This window comes from Myxocyprinus asiaticus, chromosome 13, assembly GCF_019703515.2.
Source record: "Myxocyprinus asiaticus isolate MX2 ecotype Aquarium Trade chromosome 13, UBuf_Myxa_2, whole genome shotgun sequence".
In the NCBI taxonomy this organism is placed as follows: domain Eukaryota; kingdom Metazoa; phylum Chordata; class Actinopteri; order Cypriniformes; family Catostomidae; genus Myxocyprinus; species Myxocyprinus asiaticus.
Window position 1 is genome coordinate 38,084,960 of NC_059356.1, and position 18,022 is coordinate 38,102,981.

At 39.1% G+C, this 18,022-nt stretch overlaps 1 protein-coding gene across 2 annotated transcripts in view; it reads right to left on the bottom strand.

The window, feature by feature from the left end:
* Nucleotides 1-16,521, bottom strand: part of LOC127450512 (serine/threonine-protein kinase TAO2-like) — a 42,315-nt gene extending 25,794 nt beyond the window's left edge. For both annotated transcript variants that reach the window (XM_051714700.1, XM_051714698.1), the window contains exons 1-3: nt 16,106-16,521; nt 1,683-1,823; nt 1,479-1,550 (exon numbers count right to left, since the gene is read on the bottom strand). In XM_051714700.1, the coding sequence (XP_051570660.1) occupies nt 1,479-1,550; nt 1,683-1,814 (204 nt within the window). In that variant the 5' untranslated portion in view covers nt 1,815-1,823; nt 16,106-16,521. The remainder of the gene's footprint in view (nt 1-1,478; nt 1,551-1,682; nt 1,824-16,105) is intronic.
* Between the last annotated feature and the right edge of the window lie 1,501 nt (nt 16,522-18,022).

Sequence of the window (18,022 nt, forward strand, 5' to 3'; positions counted from 1 at the left end):
ATGAGGCCCCAAATTCTTGCAGGTGGTACAGCTGCCCATTCGTCTTGGCAAAATGCCTCCAGGTCATGCGAAGTCTTTGGTCATCTTGCATGAACTGCACGTTTTAGATCTCCCCAGAGTTGCTCGATGATATTAAGGTCAGGAGACTGTGATGGCCACTCCAGAACCTTCACCTTTTTCTGCTGTAACAACTGGAGGGTCAACTTGGCCTTGTGCTTAGGGTCATTGTCATGCTGGAAAGTCCAAGAGCGTCCCATGCGCAGCTTTTGTGCAGAAGAATGCAAATTGTCTGCCAGTATTTTCTGATAACATGATGCATTCATCTTGCCATCAATTTTCACAAGATTCCCCGTGCCTTTAGAGCTCACACACCCCTAAAACATCGGAGTCAAACCACCACCATGCTTCACAGTGGGGATGGTATTCTTTTCACTATAGGACTTGTTGACCGCTCTCCAAACATAGCGCTTATGGTTGTGACCATTAAGCTCTATTTTGGTCTCGTCACTCCAAATTACATTGTGCCAGAAGCTGTGAGGCATGTCAAGGTGTTGCCGGGCATATTGTAACCAGGCTTTTTTGTGGCATTGGAGCAGTAAAGGCTTCTTTCTGGCAACTCGACCATGCAGCTCATTTTTGTTTAAGTATCGTCATATTGTGTTCCTTGAAACAACCACACCATCTTTTTCCAGAGCAGCTTGTATTTCTCCTGAGGTTACCTGTGGGTTTTTCTTTGTATCCCGAACAATTCTTCTGGCAGTTGTGGCTGAAATCTCTCTTGGTCTACCTGACCTTGGCTTGGTATCAAGAGATCCCCGAATTTTCCACTTTTTAATAAGTGACTGAACAATACTGACTGGCATTTTCAAGGCTTTGGATATCTTTTTATATCCTTTTCCATCTTTATAAAGTTCCATTACCTTGTTACACAGTTCTTTTGACAGTTCTTTTCTGCTCCCCATGGCTCAGTATCTAGCCTGCTCAGTGCATCCACGTGAGAGCAACTCATTGACTATTTATACACAGACACTAATTGCAATTTTAAAAGCCACAGGTGTGGGAAATTAACCTTTAATTGCCATTTAAACCTGTTTGTGTCAGCTTGTGTGTCTGTAACAAGGCCAAACATTCAAGGGTAAACTTTTGATCAGGGCCATTTGGGTGATTTCTGTTATCGTTATGATTTAAAAAGGAGCCAAACAACTATGTGATAATAAATTGCTTCATATGATCATTATCCTTAAATAAAATACTGTTTTTTTGCATGATCAGTCACATTTTCAAAATCAATGCCAAAACTTCACAATTTCTGCCAGGGTATGCAAACTTTTGAGCACAACTGTATATACTGAATATCATATCAAGGGTGAATAATACCAAGATTAGTTTTTTAGCTATACTGCCCAACCTTAATCACCAGTTGTGTAATATGAGATTAAAGCTGTGTTTTAATGTTTTGAAATAATGTTGATGCTGACCTCATTGGATTGTTTGCCACTGAACGACATCTTTTTGATGGCCACCACTTCGTTGGAACGCACATCATGAGCCTGAGAGAGACATACTGTTAGCACTTACATGCGCAAACGAAAACAACACCATGATGCACAGTCCAGGGGCTCTTATGGATCTATGTATAAAAGAACATCTCTTCCAGAAAACACTAGTCTTGGCTCACTTACAAAGTACACAGCTCCAAAGCTGCCATGACCGATCTCTCGGAGATCAGTAAAGAGCTTCTCGGGATCATCTCTGTAGAAGAGCTCAGCAACCTCAGAGTCCTTCAGGGTCCCAGTACGCACACTAGCAGGCATGACTGGCTCCTAAGACAGACAGAAAGAGAACCATTACTCTACATGTGCTCTGTGTAAGTGATCCAGTTATATCCTGTTCATCTGCAACATCACAAACACAATGCAAGTAAAAAGGTATTGAGCGATTGAACATCTCAACATCAATCGCTTCAATGAGACATGAGTTCCCAGCTATCTAGTTTTGCCGTGTCACATGGTATACCATGCACCCTTAATAAAGTCATTATTTCTGAAATTCCGTTTGGTGATAAGCTATAGTGATACAGAAATTACACACTTTACCTTAAAAAAAAAAAGAACAGTGATGCTGGCGTCTTCTCTGCCAGTCAAAACTAGTACTAATGTGCAAATGTACAACTGTGAAAAAAACATTTTCACACGAAAAAAAACATGTGAAAAAAAAACAGGCCTGCATGGAGGAGGAGGGTGGAATCAGCTTTGGGTTCTGACCAAGAAATCAAACCAAGTGTGAAAACATTCTGACACTCAAACATTGCAAACTCCTCTCATCTCTTCTCTGGGTTGACTAATTCTCCACAATCTAGCATCTGCAACACACTACAAAAGAACCAGAAATATGTGACCCACTTAGAAGTTGTCAGACTTGGCACTTGGAATTAATAATGTAGATGCTGTAATCTGCTCTGGTTGGATGACGGTATTTCAAAGTCAAATTTCAAATGATCAATTAACAATATACACAATTTGACCGAAATGTAAAGAACGTGTCAGCCTGGCGAGCTCTGGTTAGTTTGCGCAGGAATTTCAAATTCACAGATCATGCACGTCGGAAATGTAAATATGTACTGAGGCTGGGTGAGGGGTGGAAATCAGGGCAGTAGAAGGTTGTGAATATGCTGAATAAAATCCCAAATTGTCATTTTTTACACAATACTTTGGGTAAACAAAGTTGGACTAAACCAAAAGGAGATCTTCCAATGTAAATATAGTTTTTATGGCAAATTCAACCAACTACAAACTTAATTTTATATTTGCTTCATGTGATTTTTTGGAGCTACAAAAGGTCTGATCACCATTCACTTGCATTGTATGGACCAACAGAACTGAAATATTTTTCTAAAAATCTTTTTTTGTGTTCTGCAGAAGAAAGAAAGTCATATACATTTGGGATGGCATGAGGGTTGAGTAAATGATGAGAGAATTTTCGGATTAACTACTTTAAAGGTGCAGTATTTAAGATTCAGAAATCCTTGTTATTAATGACACCTGTGGTCGTTAAGTGAACTGCAGTCAGCTACCTGTTGCTCGTGCACACACTCCATAGGGACGTGAGCAAGGGGGCATTGACCAAAACAATGATGTTACGTACAAAGAGACTGAATGTGATTCACCGGCATCATGCTGACAGATGAGGTAGCATAATTAAAATTAAACTGTTATGATTGTTTTACTACAAACTTTGAGACTAAACTAAAACTACTTATCAGCTAACATAGCATACTGATACCCACATTCAGCTACATACTACCAAACTATACCAGACAGATTACTGTTGCACTGCAGTTATGTTGCACTATTGTATGTTTTGTAAGTCATATGTTATACTACATTCAAGAAACCAGTGTATTTGCTTAAATTTATCCTGTATACCTGACTTTTAATATAAAGAGAAGATTGTCGAAATTATTTGAAAGTTACGAAGCAAGGTAGCTTGCAATTCGTCAGCATTAGCAGGCAAGATCAAGTTAGCTAAAATTACAAAGATCCAGCCTTATGGCACTATATTTCACATGCTTTGCAGTTATGTAAGCTTACCTGTCCAATAAGAAGAATGCCAATTCAGGGTCGGTTTTGATCCCCAAAACCGAACGATGTTCACTCTAGTTTTTACTCAACCACGATCGCGTTCCCGCTTAGCCAGACAGGATTCAGTAGATAAATGTTTTTTTTGGCTTACTCGGAGTTTGTGTACGAGTCGGTGTTGTGCTGGGAGCCGGACGTTTGCTGGATTCCATCTCTAAGATAACGTTACCTAGTGTGGCAGTTTGTTATCGCTGTTGAATAGCGGAAGAGAAGCACTGAGGCAAGGCTCTCGGGAGCGCGCATAAACGTCACATCTAGTGCCTGACCGATATATTGTTCGGCTGATATTAGCCTTTCACCGACATATCGGTATCGGCGTCTATTTTTCTGATATGCGCCGATATGAAAACTTTTTTTCAGAACATATAATGCAGAAAACAATGCTTTAGAATTGGTGTCATAGCGTAGTTTGTTCAGCAGAGCTCCAACTCCATTGTTTACAGAGCTGACTCTGAGCTGACGGTGGCTCTGCAGACAGGGCGGAGTTCAGTAGTGTCTCGGTAAGTTAACTAGTTTGTGAAATACAAACTGGAAGCTCAATAAACAATGACCCCATCATTTTCCCTTTTCAATATAACATTAACCTTGTCCCTGACAACCATGTTTATCACATCTGTTTACTGTTAGCTAGCTATAGTTTGTCAGTGCAGTCAGTAACGTAGCAGATTGAAAGGTAAACATCAGAGCATCTTTTTGCACCTTAGCAGACAGCGGTGCGGTGGTGGATTGTATGTGGCGAGTGTTTATTTCATGCTTCGCTGTTGCCTAGTTGGTGAGACAAAATGCTGGAAAGTAAATTTTAATTCATGCATTTTCTTTTTTTTTTTTTTGGCAGACGCTTTTATCCAAAGCGACTTACAGTGCACTTATTACAGGGACAATCCCCCTGGAGCAACCTGGAGTTAAGTGCCTTGCTCAAGGACACAATGGTGGTGGCTGTGGGGATCGAACCAGCAACCAACAACCAGTTATGTGCTTTAGTCCACTACGCCACCACCACTCAGTAAATAGTAAATAAAGTCCATATTTTACTCTCCACGACAACGAGCTTATAGCTAACTAGCTAATCACGTAGCTACTTTCATTGTTGTCAGCTGAGTGGAAGCTAATGTGTAAACATGTATTCACCAAACTGTTTTGTTTAGGATTCACAGTTTGGTACCCCCTTCAACCGAACAATTCCAGTCGTTGCATTTATAAAATGTAATATTTAAAAGTCTGGTTTTCCAGACATTAAAATAGGATACGTAATAAACGTAGATTTAATAAACAGTATATTTGCCCTGTGTAAATAATAATATATAAGAACAGTATCTAAAATAAATGAGGGGTGATACATACTAATACAACAGGCTGGAAAAATAGACATTTATTCATTTTAATATCCTATATATTTTGAATGTGTTGAAACTTGACACCGGGCGACGCACCCTAAAAACGGCACTGTTAGATCGGTTCCATGGTGAAGAGCCACTTAAAAGTAAGTTTTTTTTTTCTCTCTCGTAAATGTAAACGAGTGTAAATGCCAACATCATCATATATGTCGAAAGGACTGAAGCCTGTCAACCAAAATATGAGCTCATTGATGTCATTAAATGAGTCTGCTTTTTATTCCATCCGTTACTGCTGGTCGGAGGCTTCCGTAAATGTTTATACGTAGGGTTACGTCCTACCTAAATTTAATGGTGCAATGCTCACATCTTTATTAGTGTGTAAATTGTGACTTAGTGCCCATTTACGCCACAACTAGGCTAAGTTGTAACATATGTATATCTGGTGCAACCAGCCCCTGATGTTAAGCTATTTATTTTATTTTTACTTATTCTTTATTTAAATGGTCAGCCATTGACTGATACTGAACATACAGTACTGATGTTTAATCTATTTATTGTATTTTTATTTATTCTTTATTTTCTCAGTGTTTATTTCTAGAATTTGTTGACAATGTATTAATAATAATAATGTCAATGTTCTTTGATAAAAATATTTAAGAAAGCAGCCTTCTGAGTACCTCTGCATAGTCATATTGGTGCAAAATCGTTGCAAATCCACATAGAAGAAGTCTGTTTTCATTCCAGCTCAAAAATTATCTATATCGGTCACCACATCGGTAATCTGTGAATTTCCCGTCTAAAATTGGTATCGGTCTCAAAAATCCCATATCAGTCGGGCTCTAGTCACATCCTTTGGATTTTCCCGGCAAAAGCCACCCACTCCCTTCATATGATAATCAGTTTACAGGCTTTAATAGGCAACCTAGGAAGTCCGGGAGGGCTCATTTTTTAAGTTGGGTTACAAGCCGTTCACACATTGGCCAAAAAAAAAAAAAGGTTTACATACTGCATACTGAAAATTGTTACACACTGCACCTTTAACTTGCACTGAACCTGGAATATTCCTTTCGCATGAAGAAGCTAGGGAAGACATAATACAGTTTGTATGAAGTCACAAGCCCAGAGACAGTCCTTTCATATTTCTAAGATACAAACAAGTAAAACACTGAGCTTTTGTACATCAAATCATGAGAATACGAGACAATGTGACAGGGTGAAACTGAATCGATGTCTTCACTACAGTGATATCAATTTTCAGACATTTCCATAATTGATAGACGAATAAATTAACGATCAATTAATCGTTAACACCGCAAAGCGCACGTGGAAGACTCAAAATAATATGTGCCAAAAATCAGTACTGGCATTTTCCTCTTACAATATGCTTAGTTCAGTGTTTTTTGGATACATGTAGTGTGTGTTTAGTACAAATTTGTTGATTGTTTAATTACTGTTAACAATAACTTGTATACAAGATATGCAACTTGTAGCATAACTGAGTTCATTAAAACTTCATGTTGTGGATTGTGGTATTGTTCAGACCTTTGGACTTTTTTTTTTTTTTTTTAATTAAGTCAAATCATAACACACTGCGACGACTGCATAAAAACAGTAGCCTACATAACATACCATTTTTCAGGTGCTGGTGAGATGTCAACTGAATGTGCTTTCCCGGCTATCACTGATGTAATTGTAGATTAGGATGAAACAAGGAGACCAGCAGATCAACTGCGCTTGTTTTCATGTTGTACTTTAACACTATCACGGTGTATACAGAAAACAATGTTCTTTTATAGAGAAACGCTCCAACACTGATTACATTGAGCCCGCTTCGTCTTCATCTGTGAGTCGTCTTCTATGCGTAGAAGATGTGACATGCAGCACGCAAGCGCCTTCTAGCGGCAGATGACTGTATAGATAGTAGTGTTGTCAAAAGTACCGGTACATTGGTACCAAGTTGATACTAAAATAAAAAATATGCAACGGTACCAGTGTTTCTGCTTTACCAAGCACCGACTCTATCCAGTACCAGCGCGCAGTATAACTGACACACGACAGCTTTAAAATGCTCACAGGCTTATTTTGAATGTGTCTACTACTCCTTTTTCACTGAAATTGCCTTACAGTTAAAAGAGCCAATCACCTTTTAGATACAGACATCGCCTGTCAATCAACTCAAGAACCTGCATGCACATTAACCAATCAATCCGGGAATATTGCGTTTTTTAGCATAATATGAGGTAAAGCAGCACAATAAATGATACCAGTTTTGTCAGATTTCACTGCTGATTTCAAATATGCTTTGATCGTAACCTTGACCACCCGTTTTTGAGATTTCGGTGTTCCCCCATTCAATTAGATAGGAGCTGCACTAGCATGACTGGAAATAGCCTCCCTGGAGCATTCCAAAGATGGCTGACAGTCGACTGACCATAGATATCTATACGTAGATACCTCATTAGCAGCTGTTCCTATGGGCCGCGATACATCGGCACGTCTGCCCTATTGGAATGGTCAAGAGGCGTCCATCAACACATGAATGTAAATTGACAGATACGGTCTGTAACAGTCTGGAGTCTTTTCCAGCCAAATTTCATATACTCTGATTTTCAATAAACACTGGGCAATATTTTAGATCAATGGTTTCCAACCCTATTGTCAGTAAGCAAGTGACCCAAGAGCAGAGGAACCGTTCACAGGATTTATTGACAATAAATTAGAACACAGCAGGGCTGACAAAGAGTGGGGAACACGGCACCGACTGCAGCAGGAAGGCAGTGAGTGTGTTTGTAGATATGTGTGCGTTGTGGTCATGTAGAGAGCAGATCCGTGAGGAATCCAGCGGGAAGAGTGTGTTCGTAGGCGTGTATGCATCGTGGCAGTGTAGAGAGCAGATCCGTGAGGAATCCTCCATGAAGAGTGTGTTCATAGGCGTGTATGCGTCATGGCAGTGTAGAGAGCAGATCCGTGAGGAATCCTCCATGAAGAGTGTGTTCGTAGGCGTGTATGCGTCGTGGCAGTGTAGAGAGCAGATCCGTGAGGAATCCTCCGTTTAAGAATGTGTGGGCAGAAAAACAAGCGCAGCAGCAAACTGGAAGTCAACCTCAATCCAGACACACGGGCAGAGGTGGGCAACCAATACAGATATAAGAGATAGGACCAAATGAGACAGCGAGAGCGAGGTGAGTTACTCGAACACACAACAGCAATCTAGCAAAGATCAGGACATAACGAATTGATTAAATAGGCAGAGAATCAAAGGAGAACAGGTGCTGTCAGCACGCTAATTAGTGGCATGATCAGCATTCCCATGGAAACGCATGCCGGCAGGACCTGAGACACATGATGGAGAGAAAAACAAACAGGACAAACCAGCGAATTCACAGGACCCTGACACCTATTCCTAGAGGCCCCCCAACACTACACATTTTGGATATCTCCCTAATCAAACACACCTGATTCAACTTATCAGCTCGTTAGTGGAGACTCCAAGACCTAAACTTTGTGTGTCAAATGTCCAGTGTTGAGGGGGCCTCCAGGAACAGAGTTGGGAACCACTGTTTTAGATGATATAAAAATTCCTGACTACACTTCTAAAACAGGGTTGTTGTTTTTTCATAGCAAACTGCAAATAAAGTCATCTTAAAATGAAAATATCATGGCAACCATACTGAAAATTAGCGCACAATCTGTCATTTTATTACATGATGAACTGGTTCCACACAAAAGCAGTTTATGCAGTAGTCTGAGGCTTCTTCTCCATTCAGCTGTAGTCACAGCTCTCCTGTTGACCATTCCAAGATGGCATTGTGGTTGACGTATCAGAACCAGCCAAATTCGGCATCTATGTATGTATATCTCTGGGACTGACTTTTTAGAAAGACTTTGACTAAACCCTAGTTGTTAAAACATAACAACTAGGGATGCAACAACACCATTTTTTCTCTTCCAATCCCATTCCTGAACTCTCAGTATTGGCCGACACCAATCCCGATCCGATACCAGTGTTATTTTTTTCTTAGTTTAGAACAGGGGTTTTCAAAGTCAAAGACAGTAGGCCTCCCTTGTGACACAACGTACATGACCCCTGGTTTAGAACATCTATAATTCACTGTGTGGAACTGATTGGGAGTACAGTGTCCTACATTTCATTTGTCAGACCCAAAGGCCAGTGAAGAGATGAGATTTCAGACAGACTTAAAAGTCTTCAATGATCACACTGGGCCATGTCACGAACTGTTTATTCAGAAAAGTGAAGCTTCCGGCAAAAGCACAGGGATGCATGATACTGTTTTCTCTTTTCTGATACCAGAACTCTCAGTATCGGCCGATACCGATCCGATACCAGTGTTGCGTTTTTCTTAATGAGTTTAGAACATCTATAATTCACTGTGTGGAACTGATTGGGATCACTCTTTGTGTAAAGAAACAAAAACCTCTAACAATACACTCTTTCATTATAAATTAGGGGGAAAAAAACTATTACATAAGAGCATGTGCGAAACTTTATTGTTAACTAGTCTGCAGGATGCAGCAGCAAAAATTAACAGTAATTCCAGTGAAAGTCTGAAGTAGAATAGAAGCCAGTTCTCTTTACACATTTTAACTTGTATCTGGACTTGTAAATAGTTTCAGATCTCTCTCTCTCTCTGTTATTTATTTCATTTTAGTTTCATTAGTCACTTTTCAATCATACAGTAGTTTTTGGAACCCAATTTGTTTTTATTGTAATGTATAATAATATTGTTACTATACATTGGTAATACATTTCAGCTGTATTTTCTTAAGGCTTTTAATTTGATTCCAGCTTTTATTTTGAAAGTCTGGCGCTGAGTGCTCCAGGAAGTCTGTGTTTGAGTGATTGTTTGTAGGCTAATTCATAGTAGTGTAATACACTTCTCATTCAACATCTGGTAAAATGCTTGTCCGGTGCCGTTCTCAATGCGTGTAATAGGCCACGGACCGAACTGAGATGGAGTTTGTGTGGAGCGACCACATATTGTGCTGAGCAGCGCATCATGAGCCTCTGCGTGTTTATGTGTGTGTGTCAGCAAAGCGGCGTTCCTTCAGAGCTCTGTGGAATAAACAAGGCTCCAGACTGTGACTAAAACGGTCGCAAATGCTACCAAAAATAATTGATTGCGACAATAATTTAACATCTAGTTGCCACTGGCGACAGTCAAGCTGTGTGCGTTCATATGTGGTTTCGTCAGATATTATCTTGTGAGTTACTGAATACATCTTTAGAGCGCCAGTGTGTCTCGCGCTGCTTTTCACACGTTCTGTTTCTGACGAGCTCGCTGCACTGCACGCAACAATAAACCCAGCGCAAGAGTCGTGGCCAAATGACTCTTTTGAACCAGATCTTTTTCATTAATCACCCGAAAAGAACTGAGGGTTTGAACTCAGGAGCTCAGGTTAGCAGTTTGAATCAGATTCACTTTCTCAGCGAATCAGCCGTCAGTGTCCTCACATCTGGGAGTGCAGACATTTCAAAATAAGAGTCCCAAGTGTATTTCGGTCATCTTTATAATTAAAAGTCCCGTATTGTGTACCACTTTTTTCTCCTTCTGTTAATTATTGATTGGGATTGAAGTAGCACAATAAACTGCATCTGGAATTTCTTTCAATTTGCATTCTTGTAGTCTCTGTGTCTGGGCCATCAGGTATCCGTAAAGAAAGACTACAATATATATATATAAAAAAAAAAACGTAATTATATATATTTATATTATATAATTGTTTTTAATTATATATTTGTATATATATACACAGTACTGTGCAAAAAAGTTTTAGGCACTTGTAAAAAATGTTGCATAATAAGACGCCTTCAAAAATAATGCCATAAACAATTTTCATTTATCAATTAACATCATAAAAAAATTACAGTCAACATAAAAAAAAAAAAGAGCTAAATCAATATTTGGTGTGACAACCTTTGCCTTTAATAAAGCACCGGTTCTCCTAGGTACACCTGGACACAGTTTTTCTTGGTTGTTGGCAGATATGATGTTCCAAGCTTCTTGTAGAAGCCACAGTTCTTCTATCTATTTAGGCCGTCTCAAATGTTTCTGTCTCTTCATGTAATTCCAGACTGACTCGATGTTGAGATCCAGGCTCTGTGGAGGTCATGACATCTGTTGTAGTACTTCTTGTTCTTCTTCAATTCAGTTCTATTTGCAAAGGCAATGTTAAAATCTAAAATTGATATTACCTACTGATAAACTAAATCAATTCAATTAATCAACCAATTTATTATTTATAAAGCACTATTAAAAACAACTACCGTTGACCAATGTGCTGTACAATAAAACAAATTACCATCAGATACAATCAGACAAAGTCACACATAACACTAAAACAGAGCAAATACAGTAAAGCATCACATCACAAATTGTAGGCCAAATCAAATAGAAATGTTTTTAGCTTAGATTTTTTAAAATAGGTAGTGTGGGGGCAGTTCTAATTTGAATTGGTAGGCTGTTCCAAAGTTTGGGAGCTGATACGGCGAATGCCCGATCGCCCCTAGACTTTAACCTTGATTTTGGAACCACTAAAAGGCTTTGATCGACAGACCTGAGAGCTCTCACTGGGTGGTGATCTATCAACAGGTCAGAGAGATATGAGGGTGTTAAACCATTTCGATACTTAAAAACCAATATGAGCACTTTAAAATAAATTCTATAGAGAACAGGTAACCAATGTAAAGACCGTAGAATGGGGTAATATGTTCCTGCTTTCGAGCCCCTGTTAAAACTCTAGCAGCCGCATTTTGAACCATCTGAAGGCGACCTAAAGAAGACTGGCTAATTCCCAGGTATAGAGAGTTGCAGTAATGAAGTCTAGTGGAAATGAAAGCATGAATCACCCTTTCAAAGTTCTCAAAAGAGAGACAAGGCTCGCAATTGATAAAAACTAGCTTTTACAACCTGATTAACTTGTCTATCAAGTTTTAGTGCATTGTCCAAAAGGACTCCCAGATTTTTCACGTAGGGCTTAACATACGGTGTTAAGACATCCAAATTTAAATTGACTTTACTCTTGGCGTTAGAAGAGGTAAATACCACAATCTCTGTTTTAGACTTGTTTAAACGTAAAAAATGTAAAGACATCCCTGCTTTAACATCCACAAGGCAAGCTACCAAGGGGTCTAAACTGCTCTTTTGAGTCAGTGGAAGATAAATTTGTGTGTCGTCTGCATAACAGTGGTAACATATGACATGTTTATTAAAAATAGAACCAAGTGGTAGCACATAGAGTGAGAACAGTATGGAAGCTAGAGTAGAACATTGGGGGACACCGCAAGTGAAAGGAACAGACTCAGAGTGAAATTGGCCTATATTGAATGAAAAACTCCTGTTTGTAAGGTATGATTGAAACCAACTTAAGGCTGAACCCTTTATGCCCATGACCTGTTCTAAGTGAGACAAAAGAACATTATGATCCACAGTATCAAAAGCAGCACTCAGATCTAAAAGTACTAGCGCTACAGAATCTCCGGAGTCGTTGCTAATAAAATATCATCTAAAACTTTTAAGAGAGCTATCTCAGTAGAATGAGATTTCTTAAATCCTGATTGAAACATATCAAAGATCTTCAACCAAAAAACTCTGAAGTTGGTGGAGAACTACTTTCTCCAGTATTTTAAAAGAGTAAAAGAGAGGTTAGAAACGGGTCTAAAATTTGATAGAACTGAGGAATCAAGATTAGGCCTTTTAAGTCTGGGTTGTACCAAGGCACGCTTCAAATAGTCAAGGACAACTCCTGATTCAAAGCACTTATTAATCAAATTTAGAAGAGTATGACCAACTACATCAAACAATCGTTTATGTAGCCGTGGGAGAATAACATCTAAGGAAGAGCCAGTGGGCTTTAGTTGGTTTACAACATCATGCAAGTAAGATAAATAGTTGTAAACTGGCTAAAAACACCAGTATAATTTGATGGGACAGCAGGGTCATAAACAACAGGGTGAATATTCTGCCTTATCTCAGTTACCTTATTAATAAAGAACTAGCAGAAACATTCACACATAGCTATCAACTCTGTAGAATAAATGCAAACAGCCGGGTTTAACACAGCATTAATTGTATTAGTGTTCTAGGATTGTGATAATTCTTGTCTATAAGAGCCGATAAGTACACAGATTTGGCTGATCTCACAGCCTTCTGATATTTGGAAAGAGAATCCTTTAAAATTTCATATGAAATCTGTAGCTTGTCCTTTTTCCATTTTCTTTCCAACCTTCTACAAGCCTGTCTCAAGGCACAAGTGGTGTTGTTCAACCATGGCTCAGGTGTAGGTTTATGATGTTTAGTCCTCAATGGGGCCACAGAGTCTAGGATGGTAGCTCAGCCAGAGTTAAAACAATGAAGAAGCTCATCGGGACTTAGATCAGGTGACGCAAAGTCTGAAGATTTAGAAAACTCCATAAACACCGATGAAAAAGAGGCAGGAGTGGTAGCGCATATCTTCCGAGCAGGATAGCCGGCACATGGGATTTGACAATATGTGATGACAGAGATATGTTAAATATTATTGGTTTATGGTCAGAAAAGCTATGGTCGCATATCTCCATATCATTCACAGAGAACCCATGTGACATTACAAGATCGAGTGTGTGGCCCTGTATACGAGTAGGGCCTTTCACAAGCTGCAATAGGTCAAATTTTTCACTGAGGCTAATAAAGGCTTTAATAAAAGAATTTGGTGGACAACATTCATGTATATTAAAAACCCCAATAATTAAGAGTCTATCAAAATTAGGAATAATACCCCCCAGAAAGTCAGAAAATTCAGCCAGAAAATATTGATGTGATTTTGGTGGCCGATAGACCAAGGCCACAGTCAGAGGGATCTCAGAATCTAAAACCAGTTCAAAGCTGTTATATATATTCCTTAGCTAAATCCGACAGTGGAGATGTTCTTTGAAAACTGTAGCCAAATTAACTAAATTTAATGAATATATATAACAGAATATATAAAATAACCATTTTAAGACACGTTTTTGTGAAAAATATAATGCGCCTCAGACTTCTGCACAGTACTGTATGCTTATACATACATACATACATACATATATATATATATATATATATATATATGAGATAAAGCTTTTGACACTTAGGACAATTGAAGGACTTGTACACAACTATTACACAAGGTGCTAACATTCATTGATGCTCAAGGAGACAACAAACTACTATATGCATATTATGTAATTATCTGTAATGTAGATTGTGAAGAGCAGTATTAAATAAAAAAATCTTATCTCTTATATTTTTAATACTCATAATAAATTACGAAAGGGGTGTGAACATTTGAGACAAAAGGGAATGCAAACTTATCTTCTCAACAATATATTCTGTTTATTAAACCTCCGATTAATGGGTTATCAGCTGACTTCCTTCGGCTTTCAATCTAAATTGAGCAATTCTGTGATTTGGCGACTAAAAACAGCCATGTGGCTCCTTAATGTTTCAGTTCCTATGTCATTTTTTAGTCTGGAGCCCTGATAAACTTTCTCTGCTTCAAGTAGCTTGGTGGGTGGTGGTGTTCTATGGAATTGAGACGTCTATTTTCACATTTCCTGTTTAAAGGAAGAAGGTTCACACAAGCTGTAAGGAAAATTCACAGCTGCCAACAACACCATGGAAGCAGCCCATAAACTTTACCTAATTTAAGCATATTGCTATGCTGTTTACAGCAACGCATATGCTCTTTACAAAGTATTGACGAGGTCTTACACTCCCTAGGATTGAGTCTCCTAACATTACATGATAAATATCAGATATTGATTACACTTGCAGGTCCTAATGTGCTATTATAGTGCTTTAAAACTTAAATGGGCACCCAGTAATGTTTCATCCCTAAGTGCACTTAAAGATGCACTCAGTAAATCTAATCCAGTACACTTTGTCAAATTCTGCAAATATCTCCTCACAGTCTGCTAGCTGTCCGTTCTGTGGGTGGGCTGAAAAGAAATCTAGTATTTGTACACAGCCCTGGCTCTGTAAATGGGACAAAAACAAAGTGGATCGGACCGATCCACACAACACTACTCCAGCCAATCAGCAACAGGGGGTGGTTCTTGTGCATGCACAGGATGGGGGCAGAGCGAGAGGGAAATTCAGTAGATGAGCAACGGCAAATCTGGCTTATGCGAACTCTCTAAACTCCAAGGAGGACAAATGGCTGAGAAACTCACCAAGAGAAAAAGGTCAGACGAACATAAACTAAAAAAGAAGGATTATATGTCGAGGGCTAGGAGCCGCGTCAACATCGGCGAGGCTTTTCAGCGGCGGAGAGACCTCCGAGAGGTAAAAAGACTTGAAGACGGATGCAGAAGTTGCTCTTTTTCTTCTCGATAAGTGGGTGACATAAATTTTGGTATGTTTCACAGAACCCATATATGCTGTTGTTATAGTAGCAGGAGAGTAGTGAGTGTCTGGAACTGGTGTGCGTAAAACCGTCTCGTCTTCTCTGTAAGTTATCTTGTGGGGGGGGGGGGGGGGCGGAGCTTCCAAAGGAGCACTCAAGGGAGGGGTGTGTTTATTTTGGCAGTTGAGTTCGAATTTCTCAGGAATCGCTGAGTGCACCTTTAAGAACATAATGTGTTTGTACAGACGAAGCACACTTTTCACACCAGTAAAACCTTTCCTGGGTGGTTGGTTGCCACTTTTATTGGCCTCAGGACAGGTGGTCAAAGTACATTTACAAAGTGTAAAGATTTGCATAATAATGTATACATACTAAGTAGGGGTTAGGGCACAATCAGCGTCCGGTGTTCTGCTGTAAAAGGGAAAGTAAACAATAGAGAGGAACACATTGGCTGTTTCTTAAACCCATTTTGGGGGCTTAAAGCTGTAAAATGTTGTCTAGCGGTCTAGTTGCGCAACTCGCTGGTTTTAAGACAACGCCACGAACACACACAAGCAGAAGTAGGATTATAAAACAGAAACATGCTTGATTTGTTGTCATGATGGAGGATGACCCTGTTAACTCATGACAGGCTCAAGATGTGCGTCTGTCAACATCACAAAGTCTGGCTTTACCAGTCTCGTGCAGCTGTAAATGTCTCACAATCACCAAAGCTTTCAAACTCAAGTTGAAAGAAAAACAAATGTGCCTTACCGTCGCGTACTGCGATTCCCTGCGAATAAACAGTTATCCGGCTTTCTCCGCAAATCACAGTGGCGTTTGCTGTTTTTAGCCCGGCTGCGACGTTTCAAATCAACACGCCGTCCATATTCTATCTACGTCTACCTTCCAGCGTGCAGAAGAATATACTTTCACAACTATGAATGTCCTAAAACTTGTTAGTGTCTGTGAACTCTTTATCTCTCACTCTCGCTAACGGTTCGTTAGCCAGCTAGCCGACTGTTTCCACTTTGAATCCGAGCCGCGGCTGGTGTATCTGCTCGCGCACTCCTGCCCCTATCATATTGCACAGTTACATCCGCATATGTGTTTCTCTATATGCTTTCCAGACTATTTTAATTCTATGTAGGGCTGTCTTTCAATCTAACCCCCTTTTTTTTGCAGGAAACGCAAAATGGCTACGTGGGGCGGGAGCCAACCGGAAGGAAGGTCAAAATTCTGTGCAGTGCGTTTCCGGTGAAGAGTGGACCGAGGGAATCCGGCATCTTGAGAAGGGCAAATTGATTTTGAGGAAGTTACCGTTATTTTTCTGTGGCAAACAAACTGAAGCTAGTACACTGTAAAAATTAAAAGATACTCGAGGCACCATTTGGAGTTCCTCACTTACCACATCCTAGGAAGCTTCCAGAGATTCTCCAGACATCTCTGCATAAAGGAGCCCCAAATATTCTGTTTTTGTACTCACAAGGAACTTAAATACTTTATAATGCACCCCAAAATGTGTCTTTCCATTTTTAAATGGAGGACTATTAATCATCATGTTTTGTTTGGGTGTGAGAAACCCCAAGGCCATATTGTGTTGAAGTGTCAGGTTGATACGTCATGATTTTCCCTAATCTTATGAGAACTGATTGTAAACACAAAAAATTTAACCTGATAAAGTTCAACAATCCTCCATTAAATTTGACATTTCTTACCTTTGGGGTGTCCAAAACATGAATAAATTCAATTTCAAGTTCATATATTAACACTCTGGTTGGTGGACACACTGAAAAAAGAACGCTTTTGTCAGTTGTTTATTTGGATTTGTTTTACTGTATTTTTCTACAATGTGTTTTTGCTGGGTTCAACATATATTTCTGAACAGTGCATAAAACAGAGGGAAAAACTTCGATAATATCCATTTGCTGGGTTTTGATCAGGTCATAAGAAATTATTGAAAGAATCTTTTATTAAAAGAAGGGTATAGAAGAGGTTATTTTGGAAATGTTTTAATACAGCCATCGTCAACAAAGCTGAAAAAACCACCAACTGTAACATTACACTGCTGTTCTAAAGCATAGATGCTAATATAGGCTATAAATGTAAAAAAAAATGCAAAGAGGAAATTTCTATAGCCACTAAGTGATGAACAAAAGAGGTAAAACACATGATTATAACTGTATGAAGTAATTATGAAAACCCCAAACCTTTCCTCATATCAACTTTTAACTTTGCAAACTCTCTACAGATAGGGTCTACTATAGTCCATACTAGCAAATGCATTACATACAGTGAGGTCCAAAAATCTGAGACTACACTGAAGATCTAGGTCTTCTGGTGGGAAACACTACTGAGTGCAACTTGGTCACTATGCGATGGTTAGCACTGCAATTGCTCAATGCAAAGCATGCTGGGAACTAGAAATACTCTGCCTAGTTTCAGTTAACGAAACAAACAAACGTTTATATTGTCCCAATCCAAATGGGTAATGTTGACAAGAATTTTTTAGTTGAATCAACTCCATTAATTTAGTTCCTTTGGTTACATGAATTGTTTGAGTAATATGAACATGGGAGGATTAAGTAAAACTGACAATAGAGAAAGTTTTTGTTTTGAGTGTACGCTATTTCTAAGTCACTAATCAAATGTAAGAAAATATGCAAGAAAAGGTCAGATTTTCTTGCTTAG